The sequence below is a fragment of the Giraffa tippelskirchi genome, chromosome 3 (genome assembly GCF_054371585.1).
Source record: "Giraffa tippelskirchi isolate mGirTip1 chromosome 3, T2T-mGirTip1v1.2.pri, whole genome shotgun sequence".
Lineage (NCBI taxonomy): Eukaryota > Metazoa > Chordata > Mammalia > Artiodactyla > Giraffidae > Giraffa > Giraffa tippelskirchi.
This window is the reverse complement of record NC_137277.1, coordinates 55,560,624-55,585,985: the sequence shown is the minus strand read 5'-3', so window position 1 is coordinate 55,585,985 and position 25,362 is coordinate 55,560,624. Positions and strand designations below refer to the sequence as shown.

Sequence of the window (25,362 nt, the reverse complement as noted above, 5' to 3'; positions counted from 1 at the left end):
TAATTCTTGATATCTTAAGACATTATAGATATAAACTATTGTTTTAATAATGGTTTTTAAAAGGAAGTAACATCAAAGATTTAATTTTTAAAAAAATAATTGAGTAAAGAATATTTATTACAGTATTATTTATTGTATCATAAAATGTGGAAATGATCTGTCCACTGATAAGGGATTGGTTAAATAAATAAATGTGTTTAACAAAAGTGAAGTACTATGCAACCACTAAAAGAATGGAGCAGATATTTCATTATTAATCTGAAAATGTGTTCATTACAACTTGTCAATTTTATGAAGCAAGATGATCAGTTAGAAAAAGGTGATAGCATATGCCACTAGGGAGGAGAAAAAAAGGAAAAACAGATAAAGGGTGAGAAATTGAAGGTTTTGGTAAACCCTACAGAACTATGACTTAAAAATTGGTATATAATATTTGGGAGGAGGTCAGGAAAAGCAACTAAGATATTCCAATTTGGGAAAAAAGAAAGCACCAATAAATTAAGAGGGTACCCCAAACACATTTATTATCATGTAAAAACATAGTAGTCAAGAAAAGCTAGAAAGTTAAAGTGTGGGTAATGGGATGAATGAGTTCATCAGACACAGGATAAAACTGACCTTGTAAAATAAAATTCCCAATGCATCATTCTCTCTGTTTCAATACTTTGCAGGGCCAACAGTATTTTGTTCAAGTGTCGGCTTATAACATGAAAGGATGGGGACCTGCTCAGACCACGACACCAGCATGTGCTTCTCCTTCTAGTAGGTGGTGGCTGTGAATTCTCTCAAGACCGGCCAGGCTCCAGCTGCAATTCTATCCTCAGGATGCCACTGCCATTCCCTCTCCCCACTGCTTCACACTAACAAGACCTCCTCAGAGTAGCATCTGGCCACATAATGAATGATTCCTCTGCAGAAATGTTTCCCGGGGAGGCAACTCAGTGGAATAAAAGAAGGGGGAATTTGGAACCAGCAAGACTGGATTAGATACCCATTATACATTTTATTAGCCACATGGCCTTAAAAATTTACTTAAACTCTCTGAGTCTCAGTTCAACATCTGTAGAATGGGTCGCATCATACCCTTCACAGGGCTTTTGTGGGGATGTACTGAAATGTCATACTAGGACTGGCTGGCCCCAAGTACATGCAATCCACTTTAGCTCTCACCTCACCTTCCTCACCAAAAATCTAGCAAATCTTACTCATATTCCATCATAAGGAAAGCTTTCTTATTAACAGGCACTCTGCTACACTCTGCCACAAACAAAATCTCTAATACTTGTAATGGTGGTGGAAAAACCCAGCAAAGCCCCTTCTAATTAGTTTAAAATTAATAATTTATGTGTGGTATATTTGGTAATTCTCTATTAACCAGAAAATTCAATAAGAAGAAATATCTCCAGACATACCACAAGATGATATTTTCTACATAATAAATCTATTGCTCTGAATTATATTTTAATTTTAAAAAATCCTCACTAATGTGATCATTTAAAATGGTATCACATGTTCTTGTGACAGTGCAAACTGCTCCATCCTTTGTAGAAGACAATGTTTATATTATATCAACTGCTATAAGAACATTCATTTCTTTCTATCCCATAATTATATGTCTAAGAATATAACCTAAAGAAACAGATGCAGACACACAATCATAAACAAACATGGGCACTGCAGCAATATATTGATATAGTGAAATATCATGTGTGATGAGGAGAACAAATAAATATCCAATATCAATTTCATGGTTAAATAAAACACGATGTATAGAGATCCACACTATAGAACAAAATGCAACCATTACAAATGGTATTTTTAAAAAACCAACATTGTATAGAAGACATTCTTATAGTGTAAGTTTTATATAAACAATTTTCACAATTTTTTCACATTTAAACTGTGAGTCTGACCACAGTTAGGTAGGTGTGTCTGCATATAATTATTAAAATTTAACAGTGGCTATTTAGGTTATAAGATTATGGGCTCTTTGGTTTCCTTTTTATATGTTTATGTATTCTTCAAGTATTCTAATAATGCTTACCCAGGAGAAACCATGAATCAGGTAGCATATTACGAGCTTTCACAGTCAGTGTATCACGTAATCCTAACAACAGTTGCTGTTCCCATCTTGTGGACAAACATCACCATTATCATCTGCATCACTATCAATACCAGAGCTGACATTTCTAAAACTGCTTATATGCTGCACGTTAATCTAGAATTTTATACAGATTAAGTCAATCTTCATAACAAATCTATTGAGGTGTTTTTTACTTTTTACTGATGAGGGAACTATTAATGTTGATGTACATAACACACACACATATGGCCCAACAACACAAAATTAGCAAGCACTGAAGTCAAGTCTAAACCCTTTGTCCCTTGCTCTTCACCACCAGGCTCTACTCCTCCTCTACTAATAAGGAAATCAGGATTGAGAGAAGATGTTGCCTTGCCCAGGATCACAACTTTGGTACATGGCTGAGCCAGGATTAAGTCTGAAATAGTGAAGACTCTATGCAGTAACTAGTGCCCTGCCATCAGGCAGACAATCAGACTAAAAGCCAGCCAGCCAATACCACCCACTGCCTCTGGTGGATTATCGCTGTTGCTGTTCAGTTGCTCAGTCATGTCCGACTCTTTACGACCCCATAGACGGCAGCATGCCAGGCTTCTCTGTCCTTCACTGTCTCCTGGAGTTTGCTCAAACTCATGTCCATTGAGTCAAAGATGCCATCCAACCATCTCATCCTCTGTCGCCCCTTCTCCTCCTGCCTTCAACCTTTCCCAGCAGCGGGGTCTTTTCCAGTGAGTTGGCTGTTTACATCAGGTGACCAAATTATTAGAGCTTCAGCTTCAGCATCAGTCTTTCCAATGAATATTCAGGGTTGATTTCCTTTAGGATTCACTGGTTTGATCTCCTTTGTCACCAAGGGACTCTCAGAAGTCTTCTCCTACACCACAGTTAGGAAGCATCAATTCTTTAGCACTCAGCTTTCTTTACGGTTCAACTCTCACATCCATGTATGACTATTGAAAAACCATAGCTTTGACTATACAGACTTTGTTCAGCAAAATGATGTCTCTGCTTTTCAATACCCTATCTAGGTTTGTTATGCTTTTCTTCCAAGGAGCAACCATCTTTTAATTTCATGGCTGCAGTCAATGTCTGCAGTGATTTGGAGTCCAAGAAAATAAAGTCTGTAACTATTTCCATTTTTTCCCATCTATTTGCAAGAGGTGATTGGACCAGATGGCATGATCTTAGTTTTCTGAATGTTGAGTTTTAAGCCAGCTTTTTCACTCTCCTCTTTCACCTTCATCAAGAAGCTCTTTAGTTCCTCTTCATTTTCTGCCATTGGGTGATTATCTATACTTCTGAGGTTATTGATATTTCTCCTGGTTATTGATATTTCTGAGGTTATTGGTATTTCTTCTAGCAATCTTAATTCTAGCTTGTGATTCATTCAGCCCAGCATTTCGCATGATGTACTCCACATATAAGTTAAATAAGCAGAGTGACAATATACTGGAGTGATGTACTCCTTTCCCAATTTTGAACAAGTCCAGTTCTAACTGTTGCTTCTTGACCTACATACAGGTTTCTCAGGAGGCAGGTAAGATGGCAGGTTAAGAATTTTTCAGTTTTTGTGATCCACACAAAAGCTTTAGCAGAGTCAATGAAGCAGGAGTAGAAGCTTTTTCTGGAATTCTCTTGCTTTTTCTGTGATCCAATAGATGTTGGCAATTTGATCTCTGGTTCCTCTGCCTTTTCTAAACCCAGCTTGTACATCTGCAAGTTCTCAGTTTATGTACTGTTGAAGCCTAGCTTGAAGGATTTTGAGCATTACCTTGCTAGCATGTGAGATAAATGCAATTGTGCAGCAGTTTGAACATTCTTTGACATTGTCCTTCTTTGGGGTTGGAATGAAAACTGACCTTTTCCAGTCCTGTGGCCATTGCTGAGTTTTCCAAATTTGCTGGTGTATTGAATGCAGCACTTTCACAGCAGCATCCTTTAGGATTTTAAATAGCTCAGCTGGAATTCCCCATCATCTCCACTAGCTTTGCTCATAGTAATGCTTCCTAAGGCCCGCTTCACACTCCAGGATGTCTGGCTCTAGGTGAGTAACCATACCATCATGGTTATTCTGGTCATTAAGAACTTTTTTGTAGAGTTCTTCTGTGTATTCTTGCCTCTTGTGGATTCAGATAGCTAAATCGGGCCATACAGAGCCTTGGACCACAAATACCTAAGATCTCTAAGACTCCTGAGTCCCCTAGCATTGGATGATTTAACTATTCCAGTCTTATCTGGGCATCTTTCTTACTGAAGACTTGCCAGAAACACATATGGGGAATATTGCAAGATTACGATAAGACACTACTATACTATCTAGTATACTAAGATACTTAAGGAACCAATCTCATTCCAGGGTGGGACAGAGAGGAAGGATATGTATTTTTGAAGATGGAAGGATAGAAGGAATAGAAAAGAAAAAAAAAAAGTAGGAAAACAATAGTACCCCTGAAGGTGGCGCAGGGGGAAACCCACTCCAAATGCATATCCCATGCAAATTCTGATTTATATTATGTATTTACTTATAAACATCAGATGGATCCTGGTTCTGTAAACTTCAAATTCTATTCGGATACTCTCCCTCACAGCCCATCTGAAGAGCTCTCTCCAGAATGAAAAGAACAGTTGTGCAGGGCTGGGAAGAGTTACTTATTACTTGGTAATTAACATAGCAAATGGCAACACTTTCTAAAACAGCACATTTGATTAGTAGGGGTATCTGGCAAAGAACTGAAATCGAAACATGTCATTATAGTCACTGCAGACATGCCATGTCACTTGGAAAGAACAATATAAAAACACTCTGGTTCTATTTATAAACAGAGTATGACATTGTGATGTAACATATATCAGTATTCAGATATTTACTAGAGGACAATGTATTCTAACATGACAGAGTAATTGGAAATTTGGTAATATGTTCCAGTAAGCTATAAAACTTTTTAAAATATTTTTACAAAAGGCCTTAATGTGTTTTTATAGACTGATGTTAAATGGCATGGTACATAACAAGAGAAAAGGACCAAGACAGACTTGTCTGAATTATGATCAGGAAAGCCCTGATATCGCCAGTGAATGTAAGCTCTGCATTGTGTTGCAATTGAAGTGTTCTCATTACCAGAACAGTGAACAGTATTATGTGGCACAATCTGCTCTTTTCCTACCACACTAAGTTTATTCCTGTCAGGTTCCTGATTTCTTAATATATTTTCAATTTTCTTCCTCATCCCTAAAGTCTTCTATTTTATGTAGTCATCAGAACCTTCCAAACATCCATGAGAAAAACTCATTCTTTCCAAAAACCTTGGCATCATGTCCAGTGCTCACTCAGGCTGCAATTTAGCATTAGCAATTTTCTAATGTATCATAAAGTCATCAGTTCAAGCTTGCCTCTGATGTAATAGGGCTCAGCTGAAAGAGCCAGATCTAATTCATCTCCCCCTGCATGGATGGCAGTATTAACACTCATTAGAATGCATAAGTACGTTCAGAGTCATGTAGTAATTCAGCCACCCAGGAGTCTCACTCAAGCAAACAGCTTTTCTCATCTTATCTGAGTACTTCAGGTATATTCATCTAAGAGAACAAACACATAATGGCCTCTGGGAATTCATGAGAGCACTGTTTAGTCTCACTGTGTCCAGATGCCAGAGACACTACAGATAGTCCAAGGGCCATTTGCCATTTGTTTCCTCAGACATTTCTAAATTTCCCAGGAAAAGCCCTTTCCTAGCCCATTCTACATGAACACCATCACGTTTCAAGTCACAATGCTTTACCAACATTTAATGAGCATCTCCAATGTGCCCAGAATAGTGCTTTACTTACATTATTCCTCTGAAACCACAAATAACCTAGAAAAGAGATTCAAAAGCTCACTTTACAAAGAAGAACCCTGAGGCAAAGAGAAATTAAGTCATGGTTTCTGCCAACAAGGAACAGCGTCCACAGAAAGCACCTATGCCAACTCCCTGTCTCCAGAGTTGACCACAACTAAGCCACAGCACACAGACTCCAACCAAACTCTCACCCTCCTTCTCAAAAGAAAACAAAAACAAAAACATCACCACGGTAAAAGGAAATGAGCACTATATGGAGGGTCATGAGACTATGTTATAGTCCTGACTACACCACCAACAAGCTGAATAATTTAGAACTGGAATGGCTATCTCTGGGCCTTTATTTTCTGAGAGGTGAAAGGAAGATGGGTACATGGTGGGTAGATGGGAAGGAAGAGGGATTAGAAAATCTCCGAGGCCTTCTACTTCAAAGGGAATTATCTGCTAAGGTAAGCAATGATGTTTCCATTACACCATTCAGGAAGTTAACTTTCCATCAGTGAGTTCCCTTCTTTTTAAGTTATTATTTACATAAGGCTTGCCATGTAACACTGTGCTAAATATCTACTATAACACACCTTTCATTTAAACCTCACAAAAATCCTGCCAGATAGATACTATACCCCTTTTTCATACTACTGAGTCAAGTCACCGTCAGTGTAACTTGTCTTATAGACACCAAACTAGGAATCAGAAGTGTCAGGGCTTAAAACCAGACTTATCTGACTCCATAACCTGAGTTCTTTCTGACTATGCTGAACTGCTTGGCCTAGGATGGACCAATCTGGAATGCTTTTACCTAACGTTAACTGTCATGGCGGCCTTCCCTCATAGCTCAGTTAGTAAAGAATCCACCTGCAATGCAGGAGACCCTGGTTAGATTCCTGGGTTGGGAAGGTCCACTGGAGAAGGGATAGGCTACCCACTCCAGTATTCTGGCCTGGAGAATTCCATGGACTGTATAGTCCATAGGGTCACAAAGAGTCGGACATGACTGAGAGACTGTCACTTTCACTTCACTTTCAACTGTCATGGCATCAGCTTAACAAGGGGGGCTGAACAAGAGAGACTCGCTATTTTAAAATAACTCTAGGTGGAGAGAACTTGAAACTTGTTCAATTAGAACTTAAGCCTCAGATATATTCTTGAACTAACTGGCTTTTCTTGAAAAGAATGTCTACCAATTTTAGAGAAAGCATTTAAACTAAGAAGCACTTTAAGTTGTTGCTTTTGAAAGATCCAGAAAGTAAAAGCCGGGGGAAAGAGATTAGAGGAGGAGAGGGATGGACTATGAAATGACTGACCTGCTGAGAAAAAAAAAAACTAGAGTTGGAGACAGCAGAATTATAATCTTGACATTAGTCCCACACGGATTATTACTTCTGATATCATCATAGCCAAATGGAATGAAAATAGAAGGGGGAGAAAAATCTCAGTGGGTATTGCAATTTAAATTTGCCATGTAAGCTAATACTGTATATTTAGAGAGTGAGCAGACTGGGCGGTTGGTGGCTCAGAGTATGTGCAGGAGTTGCTGTGCCAGCTAACCAAAGCAGACATTCATTAGAGCTAAAATGTAGATTTCCATTTCTTGGCATCTGACATGGGCTCTTTCCTTGGAAAGAAATGTCAATTTGGCCAAAAGTGTGAAACCTACAATAAAAGCATTGGGACTGTGGATTTCATCTAGTCTGCACATTCCCACCCCTTTCTTTCCTTCTGTGGAAATTCAGTCGCGACCCGGGGTGCTGAATGGAGAGGGACAGGGGAACTGATTAGGACACGGATGCTGAAAAGGAGGGTAAGGAGCTGCGGGAGGGGACACTGGACTCCCAAATCCTCTATTTTCTTTTGGCTTTCAATTACCATTTTCTCTGCCTTAAAACGGCCCAACACAAGACGTCAACCACAATTACTGTTTTGTACAGGGCCTGGACAATGGCAGCTTCCAAACCATTGGCAGTTCCTGCTCGTTGTGCGAGCGCTGGGTGCTCATCCACAGAGTCTGTGGGTAGTATAAGTAAAACTTAGCTCCCGAGGCAAAGCAGGGAAGAGGCCTCTCCTACTTGAAAATTTCACTCTGTTTGTTTCTTTTGTTCAATAGACTGGAAAGACTATGACGACAGAGCGCCCAGACACAAGGGACAGAGTGAAGTCTTGGAAGGTCTGCTGCAGCAGGTCCGAGCCCTTCATCAGCATTATAGTTGCCGGGGTAAGGATAAAAATCTCCTCCGGGCCATTGACTGAGGTCTCGGTGGCGCCGGTAATTTTAGCAGCTTCCTAACTGGGTCATACCTTCTCATTCATCAAGGAGGGAGAGAGATATTAATATTTGTACATCTGGAATCACTTTACAGCACTATCTTGCTTTAACCCTTGAGAAGAGACTCTCCCTTCCTTCCCTTCTTCTTTCTTTCGCACCCTCACTCCATAGGAACAGTTTGCAAACAAGCACAGGAGAAATAGCAACAGCCACTAGTTTTATTTAAACTGCACCTTCACAAAACCTCTCAGTGTGCTGGGTCGTTGGGATGTTCACCCTCAAACTTTTCACCTGCAACAAAAATTCTCTGAGCATCCCTGCGGAAGCTCAACCAATTGTATCAGCAAACTTTTGTGTATATTTATAATAAAGTTTACATGCAATTTCACATTCAATATCTCTTTTCATCCTCATTTTGGAAATTATCACTGAGGCTAAGTGACTTGACCAAGGTCAAAATGCCAAGAAGAAACAGAATCAAGATACCAACCTAGGTTTTCTGTCTCCAAGCCAGTCTTCTTGTTACACCTCATTTTTGTGTCCCACTCTTACATCAGGACTGGGCACTGGATTTTAATCTCACCCTGAATTTTAATCTTTCCCTGTACTACTGCTCATGAGAAAGTAGAGCACACCTTCTCTAGACGTAGCTAAGTATACCCAGAAAATCTCTGAGAAGCTTTAAAAAGATTATTTTCTACTTGGGCTGTTCAAATGGGAGAGTCAGGTTTCTGATCTGTGTAATGATTTGTGGAGCAGGCACTTGGTTTTATTTGGAGAATTAAAAGTTCCATAAAGTTTTCATTTTCCATGCTCCTTCACCCATCAGATCTCTAACTGCATTGTACTCTCTAGAATAGGGCACTGCTGGACCAGCTAGGTTAGAAATCTATGGTTGAAACTAAGAAATGCTAAAGGGGTTTTGACTGGCTATAAGGAAATCATATTAAGCACTAGCACAAGTTGTTCCTATTTGCTATATAGCTATGACAACAGAGCCGTTAAGAAATGCCAGCTATAGCTAGAAATGAGGGCAAGTGTTTGTAAGAAAATCATGTTCTAACGAGTGGTTGGTTCATTAGGAGATGTGAATATTCATGGAAGAAGCTTGAGAAGGAAACCCAAGTGGAATTTCATTCTTAGATCTCTAGGAAAACTTTAGCCAGACAAGAGCCTTCAACATTCCACACTGGCCAAAATTTCCTCAGTTCTCAGTTATCCAGGGCCCATTTAACCAAGCCAGGTGTTACCTAGGCTCCTTTCTCTTCTGCCTTTCCATCATTCCCCTGTCCTTCAGCTCCTGCATGGCATGCAAAAGTGAAAAAGCAATCAGATAGATTTTTCTTTTCAATTCATAAGCCATTTTGCGTTTTCTGATAAAGATCAGAGGGGGAAAGCTAAAACTACTCATGGAATGAGGGATTATTTTTTATATTATCTGAGGATCTAGATGTTCTCTCCAATACTACTGGGTTACAGTCCAATAATCAGAAAATGATTGTCTTGACAGCCCAGTTATTTGTATAGTTGCCATTCAACTTTTATCATGTACATATTTTTCCCCCACGGGGATGTAAATATACATATAGCATCAAGCAAGATTTAAGTAAGGCATTAAGTAGAATTCCCACAAGAGAAGAGTATTTTTATATTGAAATGAACATTGGATATTTAAACAGTACCTAAAGTGTGTTCCAAAGAAGAGTGGTTGCATAATATGCTCAGCTGAAAGAGGGTCTCTGGTCAAGTAAATGTGGGAATTGTTACATTATATATCCCTTTATTGGAAATGTAAAATAGACATTAAATATTAAAGACTCTGATAAAAAGACATTTTGAATTTGGTTAAGCAAGCGTTTTCCACTTATTTGGCCACTGTAAAACATTTTTCACAGAATTAGTGTTCCAAGGCACAAACTTTGGGGAACATTGACCTGTCATACTCCAGGATAAACCCAATGACCTTCCAAGATGATACAACATAAATCTTTCCAAGTCTAAAAGGATAAATGAAGGATAATTAGGTATTGCATACAGAAAACTATAAAACTTTTGTTTGAAATACTCAAGTACATTGATACTGTGTAGTTTACAACTTTCATATTTAGAAAAAACAATTATTTAAAATCCCATTTTTACCACTTACTGTGCATACTTAAGAAAAGCATTTAACCTCTCTGAACCATAACTTCCCTATCAGAAAAAGCCAGCATAATAATATCCATCTTTCAGGACTGTTATAAGAGTTAAATTAGATAATGGATTAAACTCATCTGGCATAGTGTAGGCACTTAGCAAACTCTAGCTTATTTTTTTCCATTGTTCTTCCAATTGAAGAATGGAGCACTCTCCATCCTCAGCACTTTATATGTCCTAGAATTAAAGTGGAATCACTGACTCCATTGTAATGAGCCTGTAGTACTCAATAAACACACAGCATATTCTAAATGCAGAACTAATAACAAAACATTCCTTCTCCTACCAAAGCCCTACACAGAAGATACCAAAACCCACATTAATTTCTTTATTTTTGGCAAAAGAACTGGCCACAGCTAATTCACATCTTTAGAGATGGAAATTCAGTGGAGGTATTGCATGGCCTTTATTGTTCACAAGGTTAATGCCCTGGCATACATAATGAAATATAAAGAAGTCAACTGTGTTCACTAAAGCCGTCCCCTACAGGAGTGAATTTCAATTATTTTCCAATTTTTCAACTGGCAAACATTAACTGAAACATTGTCTACTATGTGTTAGGTGCTAGATGTACTAGTATGAATAAAATAAACTCTCTATGCTCTAAGCACTTAAAAGCTCAAGACCGGCTGAATTCAGAGTCCAGAAAACTAACCATTGCTCGGGAATTCTGAACTAAGCAAAAACAGAATGGAAGCCACAGTGTTCTTAGGAGAGAAGTGAGCTTAGATCTTGTATCAGTCTGGTGGCTCAGACAGTAAAAAAAAAAGTCTGCCTGCAATGCAGAAGACCTGGGTTCGATCCCTGGGTCAGGAAGATCCCCTGGAGAAGGGAATGGCTACCCACTCCAGTATTCTTGCTCACAGAATTTCAGACAGAGGAGCCTGGTGGGCTACAGTCCCTGGGGTTGCAAAGGGTCAGACACAACTGGGTGACTAACACTTTCACTTTCATCAGTCAAGATGGGCTGTCATGCTGCTGTATCCAAATGAACTGCAAAATATGTATTTCTCGCATGTGCTACTACTATATGTCACTGGTCAGCTGAGGGCTGGCTATCCATCAGTCTTGTCATGATACTCTTTCTAGAAATATTTGTCAGAACCCATGGGGGGAAAAAAGACACTTGGACGTCTCCTACAGACAAGACTAACATTCACAATCAAAATTCATTGGCAAAACTGGTCACATGGCCTCAACCCAACCACAAGAGCTCCAAGAAGTGTAATTCTACTGTTTGCCCAAACTGGAGGAGACCTGGAATATTTGACATTTTCATGGGCTCCTTCCCCAACTAGTCGCAGCATTTCTCATTTTCTCTTTTTTTAGCCTAATTTTTTTAAGTCTTCATTTTTAATTAAGTTATATATGACTGTACTCTGAAGTCAGATTATGTGGGTTCAAACACAGGCTGAACATTTACAAAGCTGTGTGATCTTAAGTAAATTCCCACATTCTCTATACCTCACTTTGCTCACTTGTAAAATGCAAATAAGAATTATGTAAACCTGTCAGTTATTTGAGAACTGAATGACTTAAAATAAGTAAAGCATCAAGAAAAGCTTTATTATTAAAGAAAAAGCACCTTCTCCCATCATCCATTTTTTATTCCCTAAAGGCTCAATTATTTTGATTTTTTTTCTATATCTCTAAATAACAAGCTTAAATTGCTAATTCCTGATTTTTAAAAATTATAGTCAACTATTTCACTAAGGAAGATGATTATTTCTTTTTTATCCCTCCACTCTCTTACAAGCACATATAATTCCTACCCCCTTATCCTCCTTACCCCCCAGAGAAGAGAATGGTAATGCATTCCAGTATTTTTGCCTGGAGAATCCCATGGACAAAGGAGCCTGGTGGGCTATAGTCCATGGGGTTACAAAGATTTGACATGACTGAGTGACTAAGTATGCATGCATCCTCCTAATATTATAATTTTAATGAGATCAATATTTATTGCTAACATTATAATGATCATATAAATTTTATAATCATTTTCCTTTCCTAGATAAATTTTTATTTCCCCTGTAGATAATACTCAACTTTTATTATGTGTTTTTTAATCTTTCCATGTTATAACTAATCAATCCCCAAGCTACTCTTCAGTTCCATCAATTTTCTCTCAGTACAATCAGATACATAAGTATTGTTTCAAGCGCCTCTTCTTAAAGAAACCTCTCATAGAGTCCTCTACCCTGCTCCAGTCTAGACTGGTTACTGGATGCCTCCGTGTCTGTTACATAGCTGTCACTCCAGGATCTCCTTTCATCACCATATTGAGGATTCTCTCTTGAGGATTCTCTCCAATTTTAGAGTTCCTCTGTTTACCATCTCTTCCTTTTTCTGGGGTTTGTCTGTCATTGGTGGAGCCTTTCCTCTAGTAGCTTCCTCATAGGATACTTGGGAGCTAATTTTTGGATACATTATGTGTCTGGAGATGTATTTATTTTATTTAATATTTATTTAAGGATTTGGATACATTTAGAATCCTCAACTGAAATAATTTCCCTTCATATTCATCGTTTTCAAGCCTTCAGTGCTGAAAAGTCTAACACTATTCTGATTCCAGAAGTTTTATATGGAAGCTACATTTTCCTGCCCTGGAAGTTTTTAAGCTTTCTTTATAACGTCACTATTCTAAAATTTCACTGCTATGTGCCTTTGAGTGGCCCTTTTTTTGCCTGTTGGGCTGCACATTTGGCAAGCCCTTTCAATATAGAAACTTATAGCTTTCAATTATGGGATATTTTCTTGAATTATTTCTTTAATTATTTCTTCCCCTCCTTTTGCTCTGCCCTCTCCTGTGAGAACCCTAATTCAGATACTGAACCTCATAAACCAGCCCTGTTTGTTTTTTTTTCCTCTCCCTACATTTTCATGTTCCTTTGCTCCATTTTCTTGCAGATTCTCTCAATTTTATTTTTTATTTGGCTTTTCAGACTTCAATAACATAGTTTTAGTTTCTGATGCTCTCTGTTGTTCTCTGAATATTTCTCTTAGAGATGCTTACCTTTTTTACAAGGAGGCAAAGTCTTCGCTTGTCTCTCAGGCTATTAATGATTGGCTGTTTTTCATTTTTTCTTTTTTCAACGTAGACTCCTCTCTAAACTGCTCTTTTGCTTGTTTTTGGCCTGTACTATTTTTGTTACATGCTTTCCAAACTGCCCAGTGATCCTTGTATATGTGCTCAGATTTAAGAGAAGAGAACTCAGTAGCTGTTTAGAAGCTTTGAACACAAGGATCAGGCTCTTAAACAGACCACTGTAGGGTGATCTGGCATAGCCTTATCTTTAGGAAAGTAATAAAACCAATGTCAGAATCTTTAGGTGTATTCTTATGCTAATCAGAGTCTCCACAGACACTATTTCCAGTGTTCTGCCTGGAGGATAGAGGTTTGAGTATCAGTGTTCCCAGAGTCCAGCGGGGAAATATGCTGTAAGGAAGCTTTCATTTAATCCACTTGTTTTGAGTACATACCACTCCCTCCTTCCATTTATAACCATACATCATGTCTTTCATGCCAAAGATCTCTGTTTTTATTCTTTCCTGAAATTAAGCTACCATCTTTCATCTAGAATGGGAAGGGATAGGGAAGGCTCGAGACCTCTAAATATTTTTTAAACAGATTTCAACAAACCCTCCTCATTTTAGCTCCACATTCACCATTCACTTCCAGCAGTGTATAATGCCCATGGGGTGAGTCATGTTGCTTTTCAACTTTCTCCACTGTTGGCTGAGGATTCATCTTCCTCAAGTCTACTAAATCCCTCTGTCCATCTGCTTCCTAGCTACCAAAATTCACTTGCCTCTATCTCCTTTCCCATCTCTTTGTCTTTACAGATTTACATCCCTTCCTCTTTTTTAAATCTCTTAAGCAAGAGATTTCCAGAAAAACATCTATTTCAACTAGAAAAGGTCAGTTTTCATTCCAATCCCAAAGAAAGGCAATGCCAAACAATGTTCACACTGCCACATAATTGCACTCATCTCACACGCTAGCAAAGTAATGCTCAAAATTCTCCAAGCCAGGCTTCAGCAATACGTGAACCGTGAACTTCCAGATGTTCGAGCTGTATTTAGAAAAGGCAGAGGAACCAGAGATCAAATTGCCAACGTCCGTTGGGTCATTGAAAAAGCAAGAGAATTCCAGGGAAACATCTACTTCTCCTTCATTGACCATGCCAAAGCCTTTGACTGTGTGGATCACAACAAACTGTCGAAAATTCTTGAGATAGGAATACCAGACCACCTGACCTGCCTCCTGAGAAGCCTGTATGCAGGTCAAGAAGCAACAGTTAGAACTGGACATGGAACAACAGACTGGTTGCAAATTAGGGAAGGAGTACAAGACTGTATATAGTCACCCTCCTTTAACTTATATACAGAGTATATCATGTGAAATGCTGGGCTAGATGAAACACAAGAATCAAGATTGCCGGGAGAAATATCAAAAACCACGGATATGCAGATGACCCCATCCTTATGGCAGAAAGCGAAGTGGACATAAAGAGCCTCTTGATGAAGGTGAAAGAGGAGAGTGAAAAAGCTGGCTTAAAACTCAGCATTCACAAAACGAATATCATGGCATCCAGTCCCATTACTTCATGGAAAATAGATGGGGAAACAATGGAAACAGTGACAGACTTTATTTTCTTAGGCTCCCAAATCACTGCAGATGGTGACTGCAGCTATGAAATTAAAAGATACTTGCTCCTTGGAAGAAAAGCTATGACCAGCCTAGGCAGCATGTTAAAAAGCAGTGACATTACTTTGCCGACAAAGGTCCATCTAGCCAAAGCTATGGTTTTTCCAGTAGTCATGTATGATGTGAGAGTTGAACCATAAAGAAGGCTGAGTGCTGAAGAATTGACGCTTTTGAACTGTGGTATTAGAGAAGACTCTTGAGTCTCTTGGACTGCAAGGAGATCCCAACCAGTCCATCCTAAAGGAAATCAACCCTGAATATTCATTGGAAGGACTGATGCTGAAGCTGAAACTCCAATACTTTGGCCACCTGATGTGAAGAACTGACTCATTGGAAAAGATCCTGATGCTGGGAAAGATTGAAGGCAGGAGGAAAAAGGGACGACAGAGGATGAGATGGTTGGATGGCATCACCAACTTGATGGACATGAGTTTGAGCAAGCTCCAGGAGTTGGTGAAGGACAGGGAAGCCTGGAGTGCTGCAGTCCATGGGGTCGCAGAGTCAAGACACGACTGAGAAACTGAATAACAACAACAACTCTGCTTTTAGTAAGGTTTGGAAGAGAGTAGCATGTGATGAATATGTTCAATATGCTGCCTTTAATCAGAAGTCCCAGCAGCAGTTCAAGTAGGATATGACCAGCCAAATTCATGTTCAAGTTAGAAGAAAATGCTTTTTCTTTGTCCTGGCAGGACTAACCACTATCAGCACAAGCTTGAAGCTGGCATGAAAGCTTGCATCAGTCAGCTCATTCCCAGCTTCTCCTAAAGGATCATAGGCAGAGCCACACTGGGCCTCAGGCACAGGCTATCTGCCCAGGTTTCCATGTCTAAGAACAGTGATAGACTGTTCTCATCCCCAGTAACATGCCTGTCGAGAGTTTGGTGATGACCCCAACAACCTCATCTTCCATTCATTAGTTATACTTAAGAATTCTAGTTCAGCTTTAGGGAGCACTGTTTGCAAATACTGTTACAGGAAATCTACTACTTTTTTTAATTGAAGGGTAGTTGCTTTACAATGTTCTGTTGGTTTCTGCCATACAGCAACATGGATCAGCCATAAATATACATATGTCCCCTCTCTCTTGAGCCTCCCTCCCACCACCTACCCCATTCTACTCCTCTAGGTTATCACAGAGCACCAGGTTGAGCTCCCTGTGTTATACACCAACTTCCCACTAGCTATTTTACATATGGTAATGTATATGATTCAATGCTACTACTTTTACCAGTGAGAGCTCCAGACTGTAAATAAAAGAGCTAAGCAGAAGCAATGGATGATTTGCTCATCACAGTAACCACAGAACTTAACATATAGTAGTGTCCCAATAAACATTCATTCAGTGAATAAATGTGTTCTTCTGGTTACTGGTTTTTTTATTTTAGACAAACCACTTAACTTCTCTATCTCAGTATCTTCTTCTGAATAATGAGGATGTTAACCATGCCTACAGCTATTTTTGTAAGCCAACATACACACTGGAAAAAAAAAAAAACTACACCATAATATTAGCAATGGTTCTGCTAAAGTGGCAGGATGGCATGTGTGAGGTTTTGTTCATTTTCTATGCTCCAGATTTCCTGTAATGTGCCTATATTAATTTTATAATGAAAAAAATTAATGGAATATGTAGTCTAATAAGAGTTTTGTCACCATTGAGAAGTGTGTGAATATTAAAAGGTAATATAGGCTGGGGACAAAAGTTGATTCTATTTCTTTTTATCCCACCTCATAATAAACAAGGAGGATATAAACAGAACACCTGAGTGATTTCCCTTGGAGTTATAAATGTTACTCATCTTCAACATTTTTGAGGAGCTATTCATTAACCGAGTTAACTACTGGCATCTCAAGATACAGAAGCTTCTAAAGTGAATGAGCTGAGTCCCTCTGAAACTGAATATAAGTGCCACTGAGAGGACAGGGGAGAGAAAGGCAAAAAGATGGGAAGAAGGCTCTGAGCGCGCTCTTCTTCCAGTGAAATTTACACTGTATTTTTTCCTGTGTTCCAGAAAGTTCAAAATTACAAACCTCGGGCCGCAAGCAGTCAGTCTCTAGGAGCCTGAAACACCTATTCCATTCCTCAAACAAGTTTGTGAAGACCTTGAAACGGTGGGTCCTTTGTAGTTTTTCCAGGAAGTCTTAGCATCTCAGAAATCTACTGATTTTGGTTCTGAGTGGAAACTTGGTAAATATTTCTTGTTTTATTATTAAAAGAATATAAAATTCACCTTTCTTCTGAGAATCTGGACAAAAGAGTTATTTCTTTGAATTCTAGCCAATAAATTTGTGGTACTTAACAAGAATATCTTCATAGGTATATTTTAAACTATCATTTATCATGCCCAAAAATATTCTTTCCATGATTCAGGCTTGGAGAAGATGGCTAATGACAATCTTTATTTTGCTTTTTCTTTTTAGAGGACTCTACATAGCTGTTTTATTTTATTACAAAGACAATATGTTAGTCACCAATGAAGATCAACTACCGATTGTTGAAATAGATGACTCTCACACCAGTTCCATTACACAAGATTTTCTGTGGTTCACAAAGGTACCCTGAGTTCTAATTTTATTCTTCCCCACTTTGCACCAACAGTACCTCACATAAATCTCTAAAACTTTAGTTGAGAAGTTGAGGAGTCTCCAGTGATCAATATATTGGAGTGGGAGTAAATTATCTCAATGGTCTCTTTCTGGCCCAATATGCCCTTTGTCATTAAAAATGCCAAAATAGTATCTATACTACATTTTCAAAGCAAAGAAGCTTCCACCCTGTCAGATTGTGTCTTCACTATTCTGAGTTATGGGATCATTTGGCAAAGACTAAAATGTGGATCTGATTGTTTCATTAACATTCAGATCTTTTTCCAATTGGACAGAGATCAAAAAGTTGTTTTGCATGTATCTGAAAATGGACTGGAGAACAAACATCAGGTGTCAGGTTTCCTTCTCCCTGCTTTGCTTTGATGCCACAACCTAAATCATGCACTGACTTGGAAGATGATATGACCTCGTGACTTCTTTTGCAGCTGTCTTGTATGTGGGAAGATATAAGGTGGTTGAGGCAAAGCATACCTATCTCCATGTCCTCATCCACAGTACTACAAACTCGGCAGAAGATGCTTGCAGCAACAGCCCAGCTACAGGTGAGTGGCCAGGTTTCAACCTAGACCTCCAAGGAAATTTTGGAAACATGTGTCAGTTAAGTTACCAATTACACCTGCAAAGGAAAAGGGTGGGCTCCTTGCTGTTTCAGATCCTTAGACATATGAAGTCTTCTTGGATACTCTGAGCTGCACACCTGTCTTTGTAGCAAACCTGTGCTTTTGGCACTCTCCTGGGAGAGGAATAAAGGTTTATCTTGAAGAATCTAGAAGTAAACAAGGAGTAAAGAGACCTGAATTCTGGATCTGATATTAATCAGTCAACTCATTTCTGCTTTCCGGGTCTGAGTTTCATCATTTGCACAATAAGAGTTTGATTAGCTCTCTTGATGAGTTCTGGATGTTTTGGCATCCTGTGGATCTATATGAGTGTACGGAGATGGAAAAAGAGACCCTCAGATATTTTAAGGAGTGTCTTGGCTTGATGTTATGGGAAAACAAATGTATCTGCATACATTTTTGATAATTAAAACAAAACAAAACAAAACAAAAACTCTTAAAAATTTATCTTTCATTCTGAATTTAACCCTTCTCTACTATTAACCCAATCAGATCATATCTCCAAGCCCTGCAGGAATCTTTGTTGGTTACAGAGCTCCTCTTAGAAATGACACTGAATTCTAACCAGGCATCTCTGGGTTTCCCTTTCATTGTTTTGTTTTTGTTTCGATATTATCTGAATTTGTGGTTCTTAGCACAGGAAAACCTCTGCTACATAGAATTAGGATCTTTAAGGTACCGATGAGGCTTTATCAGTGATGGGTTGTTGATGTTGTTCAGTTGCTGGGTCGTATCCAACTCTTTGTGATCCCATGAACTGCAGCACGCCAGGCTTCCCTGTCCTTCATTATCTCCCAGAGTTTGCTCAAACTCGTATCCACTGAGTCAGTGATGCCATCCAACCATCTCATCCTCTGTCACCCTCTTCTCCTCTTGTCCTCAATCTTCCCCAGCATCAGGGTCTTTTCTAATGTGTCAGTTCTTCGCATCAGGTAGCCAAAATATTGGAGCTTCAGCACCAGTTCTTCCAATGAATATTCAGGGTTGATGTCCTTTAGGATTAACTGGTTTGATCTCCTTGCAGTCCAAGGGAATCTCAAGAGTCTTCTCCAGAACCACAGTTCAAAAGCATCAATTCCTCGTGGCTCAGACAGTAAAATATCTGCCTGCAATGCAGAAGACCCAGGTTCGATCCCTGGGTCAGGAAGATCCCCTGGAGAAAGGAATGGCAAGCCACTCTAGTATTCTTGCCTGGAGAATTTCATGGACAGAGGAACCTGGTAGGCTACAGTCCATAGGGTCACAAAGAGTGGGACATGACTAAGCAAAGAACACTTTCAGTGATAGGTATCTACCTACAAAGCTGTCAGTTACATAAACTCTAGAAATACATATAACAGGAATCTGCATAAGTTGTGTTTGGCCAGGCCATATCATCCAAAGCATAAAAAAAGAGTCATAATAACAAAAATTTTCTACAGCTTCATCCCTACCTGCAATTACAGAAATTTCATTTCTTTACCCATGCAATAATTTGACTCCTTGCAATAATAACTATTGTCTTGATATTATAATAAATTCTGAAACGTAACTCTTAAACCTACTGTGCTATATTCCATTGCATAGGCAGTTTACTGCCCTGTGTCTTCAGTTCAGTTCAGTCACTCAGTTGTGTCCGACTCTTTCTGACCCCATGGACTGCAGCATGCCAGGCTTCCCTGTCCATCACCAACTCCTGGAATTTACTCAAACTCATGTCCATTGAGTTCGTAATGCCATCCAACCATCTCATCCTCTGTCATCCCCTTCTCCTCCTGTTTTCAATCTTTCCCAGCATCTTTCCCAGAACTTTTCCAATGAGTCAGTTCTTCACATCAGGTGGCCAAAGTATTGGAGTTTCAGCTTCAGCATCATCAGTCCTTCCAATGAATATTCAGGACTGATTTCCTTTAGGATGGACTGGTTGGATCTCCTTGCAGTCCAAGGGACTCTCAAGAGTCTTCTTCAACACCACAGTTCTAAAGCATCAATTTGTCAGTGCTCAGCTTAATTTATAGTCCAACTCTCACATCCATATGTGACTACTGGGAAAACCATAGCTTTGACTGTATGGACCTTTGTCGGCAAAGTGATGTCTCTGCTTTTTCACATGCTGTCTAGTTTGGTCATAGCTTTTCTTCCAAGGAGCAAGCGTCTTTTAATTTCATGGCTGCAGTCACCATCTGCAGTGATTTTGGAGCCCCCCAAAATAAAGTCTGTCACTGTTTCCATCTATTTGCCATGAAGTGATGGGACCAGATGCCATGATCTTAGTTTTCTGAGTGTTGAGTTTTAAGCTAACTTTTCACTCTCTTCTTTCACTTTCATCAAAAGGCTCTTTAGTTCTTCTTTGCTTTCTGCCATAAGGGTAGTGTCATCTGCATATCTGAGGTTATTGAAATTTCTCCTGGCAATCTTGATTCCAGCTTCTGCTTCATCCAGCCTGGCATTTCTCATGATGTACTCTGCATGTAAGTTAAATAAGCAGGGTGACAATGCACAGCCTTGACATACTCCTTTCCCAATTTGGAACCAGTCTGTTATTCCGTGTGCAGCTCTAACTGATGCTTCTTGACCTGTATACAGATTTCTCAGGAGGCAGGTCAGGTGGTCTGGTATTCCCATCACTTTAAGAATTTTCCAGAGTGTGTCATGATCCACACAGTCAAAGGCTTTGGCATAGTCAATAAAGCAGATGTTTTTCTGGAACTCTCTTGCTTTTTCGATGATGCAACGGATGTTGGCAACTTGATCTCTGGTTCTTCTGCCTTTTCTAAGTCCAGCTTGAACATCTGAAAGTTCACAGTTTGTGTACTGTTCAAGCCTGGCTTGGAGAATTTTGAGCATTACTTTACTAGCGTGTGAGATGAGTGCAATTGTGTGGTAGTGTGAACATTGTTTGGCATTGCCTTTCTTTGGGATTGGAATGAAAACTGACCTTTTCCAGTCCTGTGGCCACTGCTGAGTTTTCCAAATTTGCTGGCATATTGAGTGCAGCACTTTCACAGCATCATCTTTTAGGATTTCAAGTAGCTCAACTGGAATTCCATCACCTCCACTAGCTTTGCTTGTAGTGATGCTTCCGAAGGCCCACTTGACTTTGCTTTCCAGGATGTCTGGCTCTAGGTAAGTGATCACACCATCGTGGTTATCTGGGTCATGAAGATCTTTTTTGTATAGTTCTTCTGTGTATTTTTGCCACCTCTTCTTAATATCTTCTGCTTCTGTTAGGTCCATATCATTTCTGTCCTTTATTGTGCCTATCTTTGCATGAAATATTCCCTCAGTGTCTGTAATTTTCTTGAAGACATCTCTAATCTTGCCCATCCTATTGTTTTCCTCTATTTCTTTCACTGATCGCTAAAGAAGGCTTTCTTATCTCTCCTTGCTATTCTTTGAAACTCTTCATTCAAATGAGTATACCTTTCCTTTTCTCCTTTGTCTTTATTTTGTGTCTTCAGTAAGATCTAAAAGAAAAAAGTGCCCTCAATTTCAACTCACTCTTTTTTTAATTAATTTATTTAATTGGAGGATAATTACAATATTGTGATTTTTTTCCATACATCAACATGAATTGGCCACAGGTATAGATGTGTCCCCCCATCCTGAATCCCCCTCCTACCTCCCTCCCCACCCTATGCCTCTGCGTTGTCCCAGAGCACCAGCTTTGGGTGCCCTGCTCTATATATACGGAATTTAGAAAGACAGTAACCATGATCCTGCAAGCAGGGCAGCAAAGGAGTCACAGATGTAAAGGACAGAATTTGGACTCAGTGGGAGAAGGCAAGGGTGGGATGATTGAGAGAATAGCATTGAAACATATACATTACCATATGTAAAATAGATGATGGCCAGTGCAAATTCAACTCACTCTTGATGACACAATCTTCTCCTTTAACTCAAGATGTTTTTGGAGCTGGGCCATGATGACTGTGCTAAATTCAAAGAGGCTTTTCCTTTCATCACTGACCAGCTATAGTTGGACTAAGCCACTATACCTCAAAAACAGCTCTTTGTTTAGAATAAACTTCATTCTCAGTAGGCCCCTTGGTCCCTTAGTAAACTTCTTTCTCAGGAGTCCTTAGTGGACCCTCCCATTAGCCTACCATACAACCCAGGCATGTTTAGATTACAGACTGAACAACTTTAGAATTTCAAATGGAGCTCTTTATATTATGTTCATTAGAGTCTTCGAAGAACATCTTCATCTAGTATCAGAGAAGAACTAGGCTGTCACAAGTCATTGCATTTAAACACTGAGGGGCTAGAGAGAAGTCATAATGGTCAGTGTGCCCTACTCAACTATTACTTCCATTGAAATAGCTCTTGGATTTGGTCCCCCAATGTATCAGCCCCCATCACTTTTCATAATGCATCTTCCCTCTTCTGAGGTCATTTTCCTCTTTGTCTAACTTAGATTATTTGGCCCATCATAATTACCCCCATGAAAATCCTCTAAATTTCTGGCCACTCTCTCCCTCCACCTTATTTATTTGGAAAAGATCGAAGCCTGGATGAATCCAACACGCATTCACTACACTGGAGCAGTTGCACACTGCTGCATTAAAAAAAATAAAATTACTAAACCAGGGCAGGGGGTATGATTGGCTTTATGTTTTATGTCATTACTACAGTTCTCACGTATAATGTTACCTACTGATCACATTCCATTTCTCTACTAAATTCACTTTTCCAAATTACAAGGATTGTAATTTTTCCGAATTACAACTATTTAAAATCTTCTCCATTCTACCACATCCCTTCCCCTTCCCCATACTTTCCATCCCCACATCAGGTGATAGTTTACTGTATAACTCATTAAGAAAATAAATGGGAAATAATTCTTTTTCTACCACCAAATCGGAAAGCCTCCTTGCATTGACACTACTTCCTCTTCCTTCCCCTTTATTCCAACAGATAAAGTCTCACTCCTCTTACCAAAGGGTCATCTCTCACATGTGCTCTAGATTTCAGCTCTTCACTCCCTTCTTCAACTACAATCACCCTTCTCCTCCTTAGACCCAAACTTGAAAGAGTGGCCAACATTCTCTTTCTCCATTCATTTCCTCACTTCCCATTCAGTTCCAAGCTCTTTCCCTAACTTTTGCTATCATCGTGCTTACCAGACTGCTCTCTCAGGCCAGCAATAGTCAGAGGCAGACGACGCTCATAAATCTTGAGCTTCGGGGTCCCTCACTTGCATGACCCCCTGTGGGTGTGGGAGTTGTAGAGTGTTTAGGGAGGGGAGGTTGAGTTACAACCAGCAAGCATTTCTGGTAAGCTGCCTAAAGAAAGGGCTTCCCAGGTGGCTCAGTGGTAAGAAAAAAAAATCTGCCTGCCAATGCAGGAGACACAGGATTGAATCCTTGGGTTGGGAAGATCCCCTGGAGAAGGAAATGGCAACCCATTCCAGTATTCTTGCCTGGAGAATTCCATGACCAGAAGAGTCTGGTGGGCTACAGTCCATAGGGTCGCAGAGTTGGACACAACTGAGCAACTGCGTATGCAGGCATGCCTAAAGAAATCCCAGATCAAAAATTCCAAATACTCTAGTATTGGGGGAGATTTTCTTTCTCAGTCTAAAATATTCACTTTTATTTTTTTTAAAATGACTTTCATACCTGATCTTCATACCTGCAATTTTTTATTCTTTATCTTAAAGAGGGGCCCCAAAGTGTGTGGTACTGGCCCCTAAAAAACTTGCATCCATCGCTCCAATGATTTCAGTTTCACTAAATCCGATAGACACTTTCAAATCCTCTTTGCAGCTGACATCTCAGTAGCATTTGATACAATGGTCTTATTCATTTTATAATTTTAAATTGCCACATCACTTGGATTTCACGACTCCACACTTTCCATATTTTTCCAACTTCCTGGTCTGGCTCAGTCTCCTTTGCTAGCTTGAATGCTGTTTCCTCTGATTAGAATCTGCTTCTACTTCTTTGTGTCACTAATTCCTACATAACCTTCAGATCTCAGCTTCATTTTTTTAAATTATTTTTTTATTGAATGATAATTGCTTTACTCAGCTTCATTTTCGTACTTCCTCGGGGAGCCTTTCTCTGATCTCCCAATTAAGTGAATCACTCACAGAGCACCTTGTGTTCTTCATTCAGAATGGTGACCATAATCCATTTGTTAATTATTCATATCATTTTTGGTCAGTGTCAACTTGGACTGTGAGTCCCTGAGATCATGTCTCTGTCTTGGTAATCACTATATCCACCATGTGTGGCACGTGGCAGATCCTCTTTACCTACTACCTGGATAAATGTATTTATCAGTCCAACCTCTGTAGCCCTAAAATCACACTTGAGGATACTCTATCTAACCAAAGGGAAAAGGGATTACAGAAATGTACCTCATGCCATATTTACCACCTGGATAGTTCTCTAGCCCCTCACAGTGACCAGTGCCTCGTAGTACTCAAAATAGTTACCCCTTACAGCGCCACAAGCCAAAGCACTGACTGCTTAAATAATAGAAGTCACTTTCATCTTTTTTTTGTAGGAAATATTGTCCAAGTTCCTTACTGATCTTTAAATAAACATTTCTGGAAATACTGAAGCCACTCTTTTGGGGGGGGTGCAGTGCAGGGGGTGACAGGGCACAGGAAAAACTTTACAGAAGAGGAAGAAATATACATTTGGGGAGATTTATACGTAATATTTTAGGTCTCTTTACTAAACTAACATTTCTTACAATGTTCTGAGAAAAAGCATTATTAAATAGCTTGATTGGCATCAGCCATACATAAACCTATGGTAAATCTCATTTTAATCTCCTCCCATTTCCAGCATCACTACCACTGCCTCATTACCCCAGTTATATCAAAAGCTTTCAAAGTCATCCTCCTGCTTCCAGTCTTAACACCCTCCAATGCATTCTCCACACTCCTGCCAGAGTAGCCAATAAAAGGTTCTGACCATGTCATTCCATGACTTATATTGTGTATTCATTTTACAAAAAGCAAACAAAAATTTTGAAGAGAACAAATTATCTACATTATAGTCTAAAAAGTGAAAGTCTATTCTGCATCATTTGGAGTCTATTTAGTAATG

At 39.3% G+C, this 25,362-nt stretch overlaps 1 protein-coding gene and 1 long non-coding RNA gene across 6 annotated transcripts in view; one reads left to right on the top strand and one right to left on the bottom strand.

Annotated features, from left to right (window-relative positions):
* ANKFN1 (ankyrin repeat and fibronectin type III domain containing 1) overlaps positions 1-25,362 on the top strand; it is a 487,980-nt gene that overhangs the window by 397,169 nt on the left and 65,449 nt on the right. For all 4 annotated transcript variants that reach the window (XM_081585328.1, XM_081585331.1, XM_081585330.1 and 1 more), the window contains 5 exons: positions 672-762; positions 8,027-8,134; positions 17,105-17,204; positions 17,514-17,646; positions 18,125-18,241. In XM_081585328.1, the coding sequence (XP_081441454.1) occupies positions 672-762; positions 8,027-8,134; positions 17,105-17,204; positions 17,514-17,646; positions 18,125-18,241 (549 nt within the window). The remainder of the gene's footprint in view (positions 1-671; positions 763-8,026; positions 8,135-17,104; positions 17,205-17,513; positions 17,647-18,124; positions 18,242-25,362) is intronic.
* LOC145543536 (uncharacterized) overlaps positions 1-25,362 on the bottom strand; it is a 252,141-nt gene that overhangs the window by 175,063 nt on the left and 51,716 nt on the right. The gene's annotated exons all lie outside the window — the stretch shown is intronic.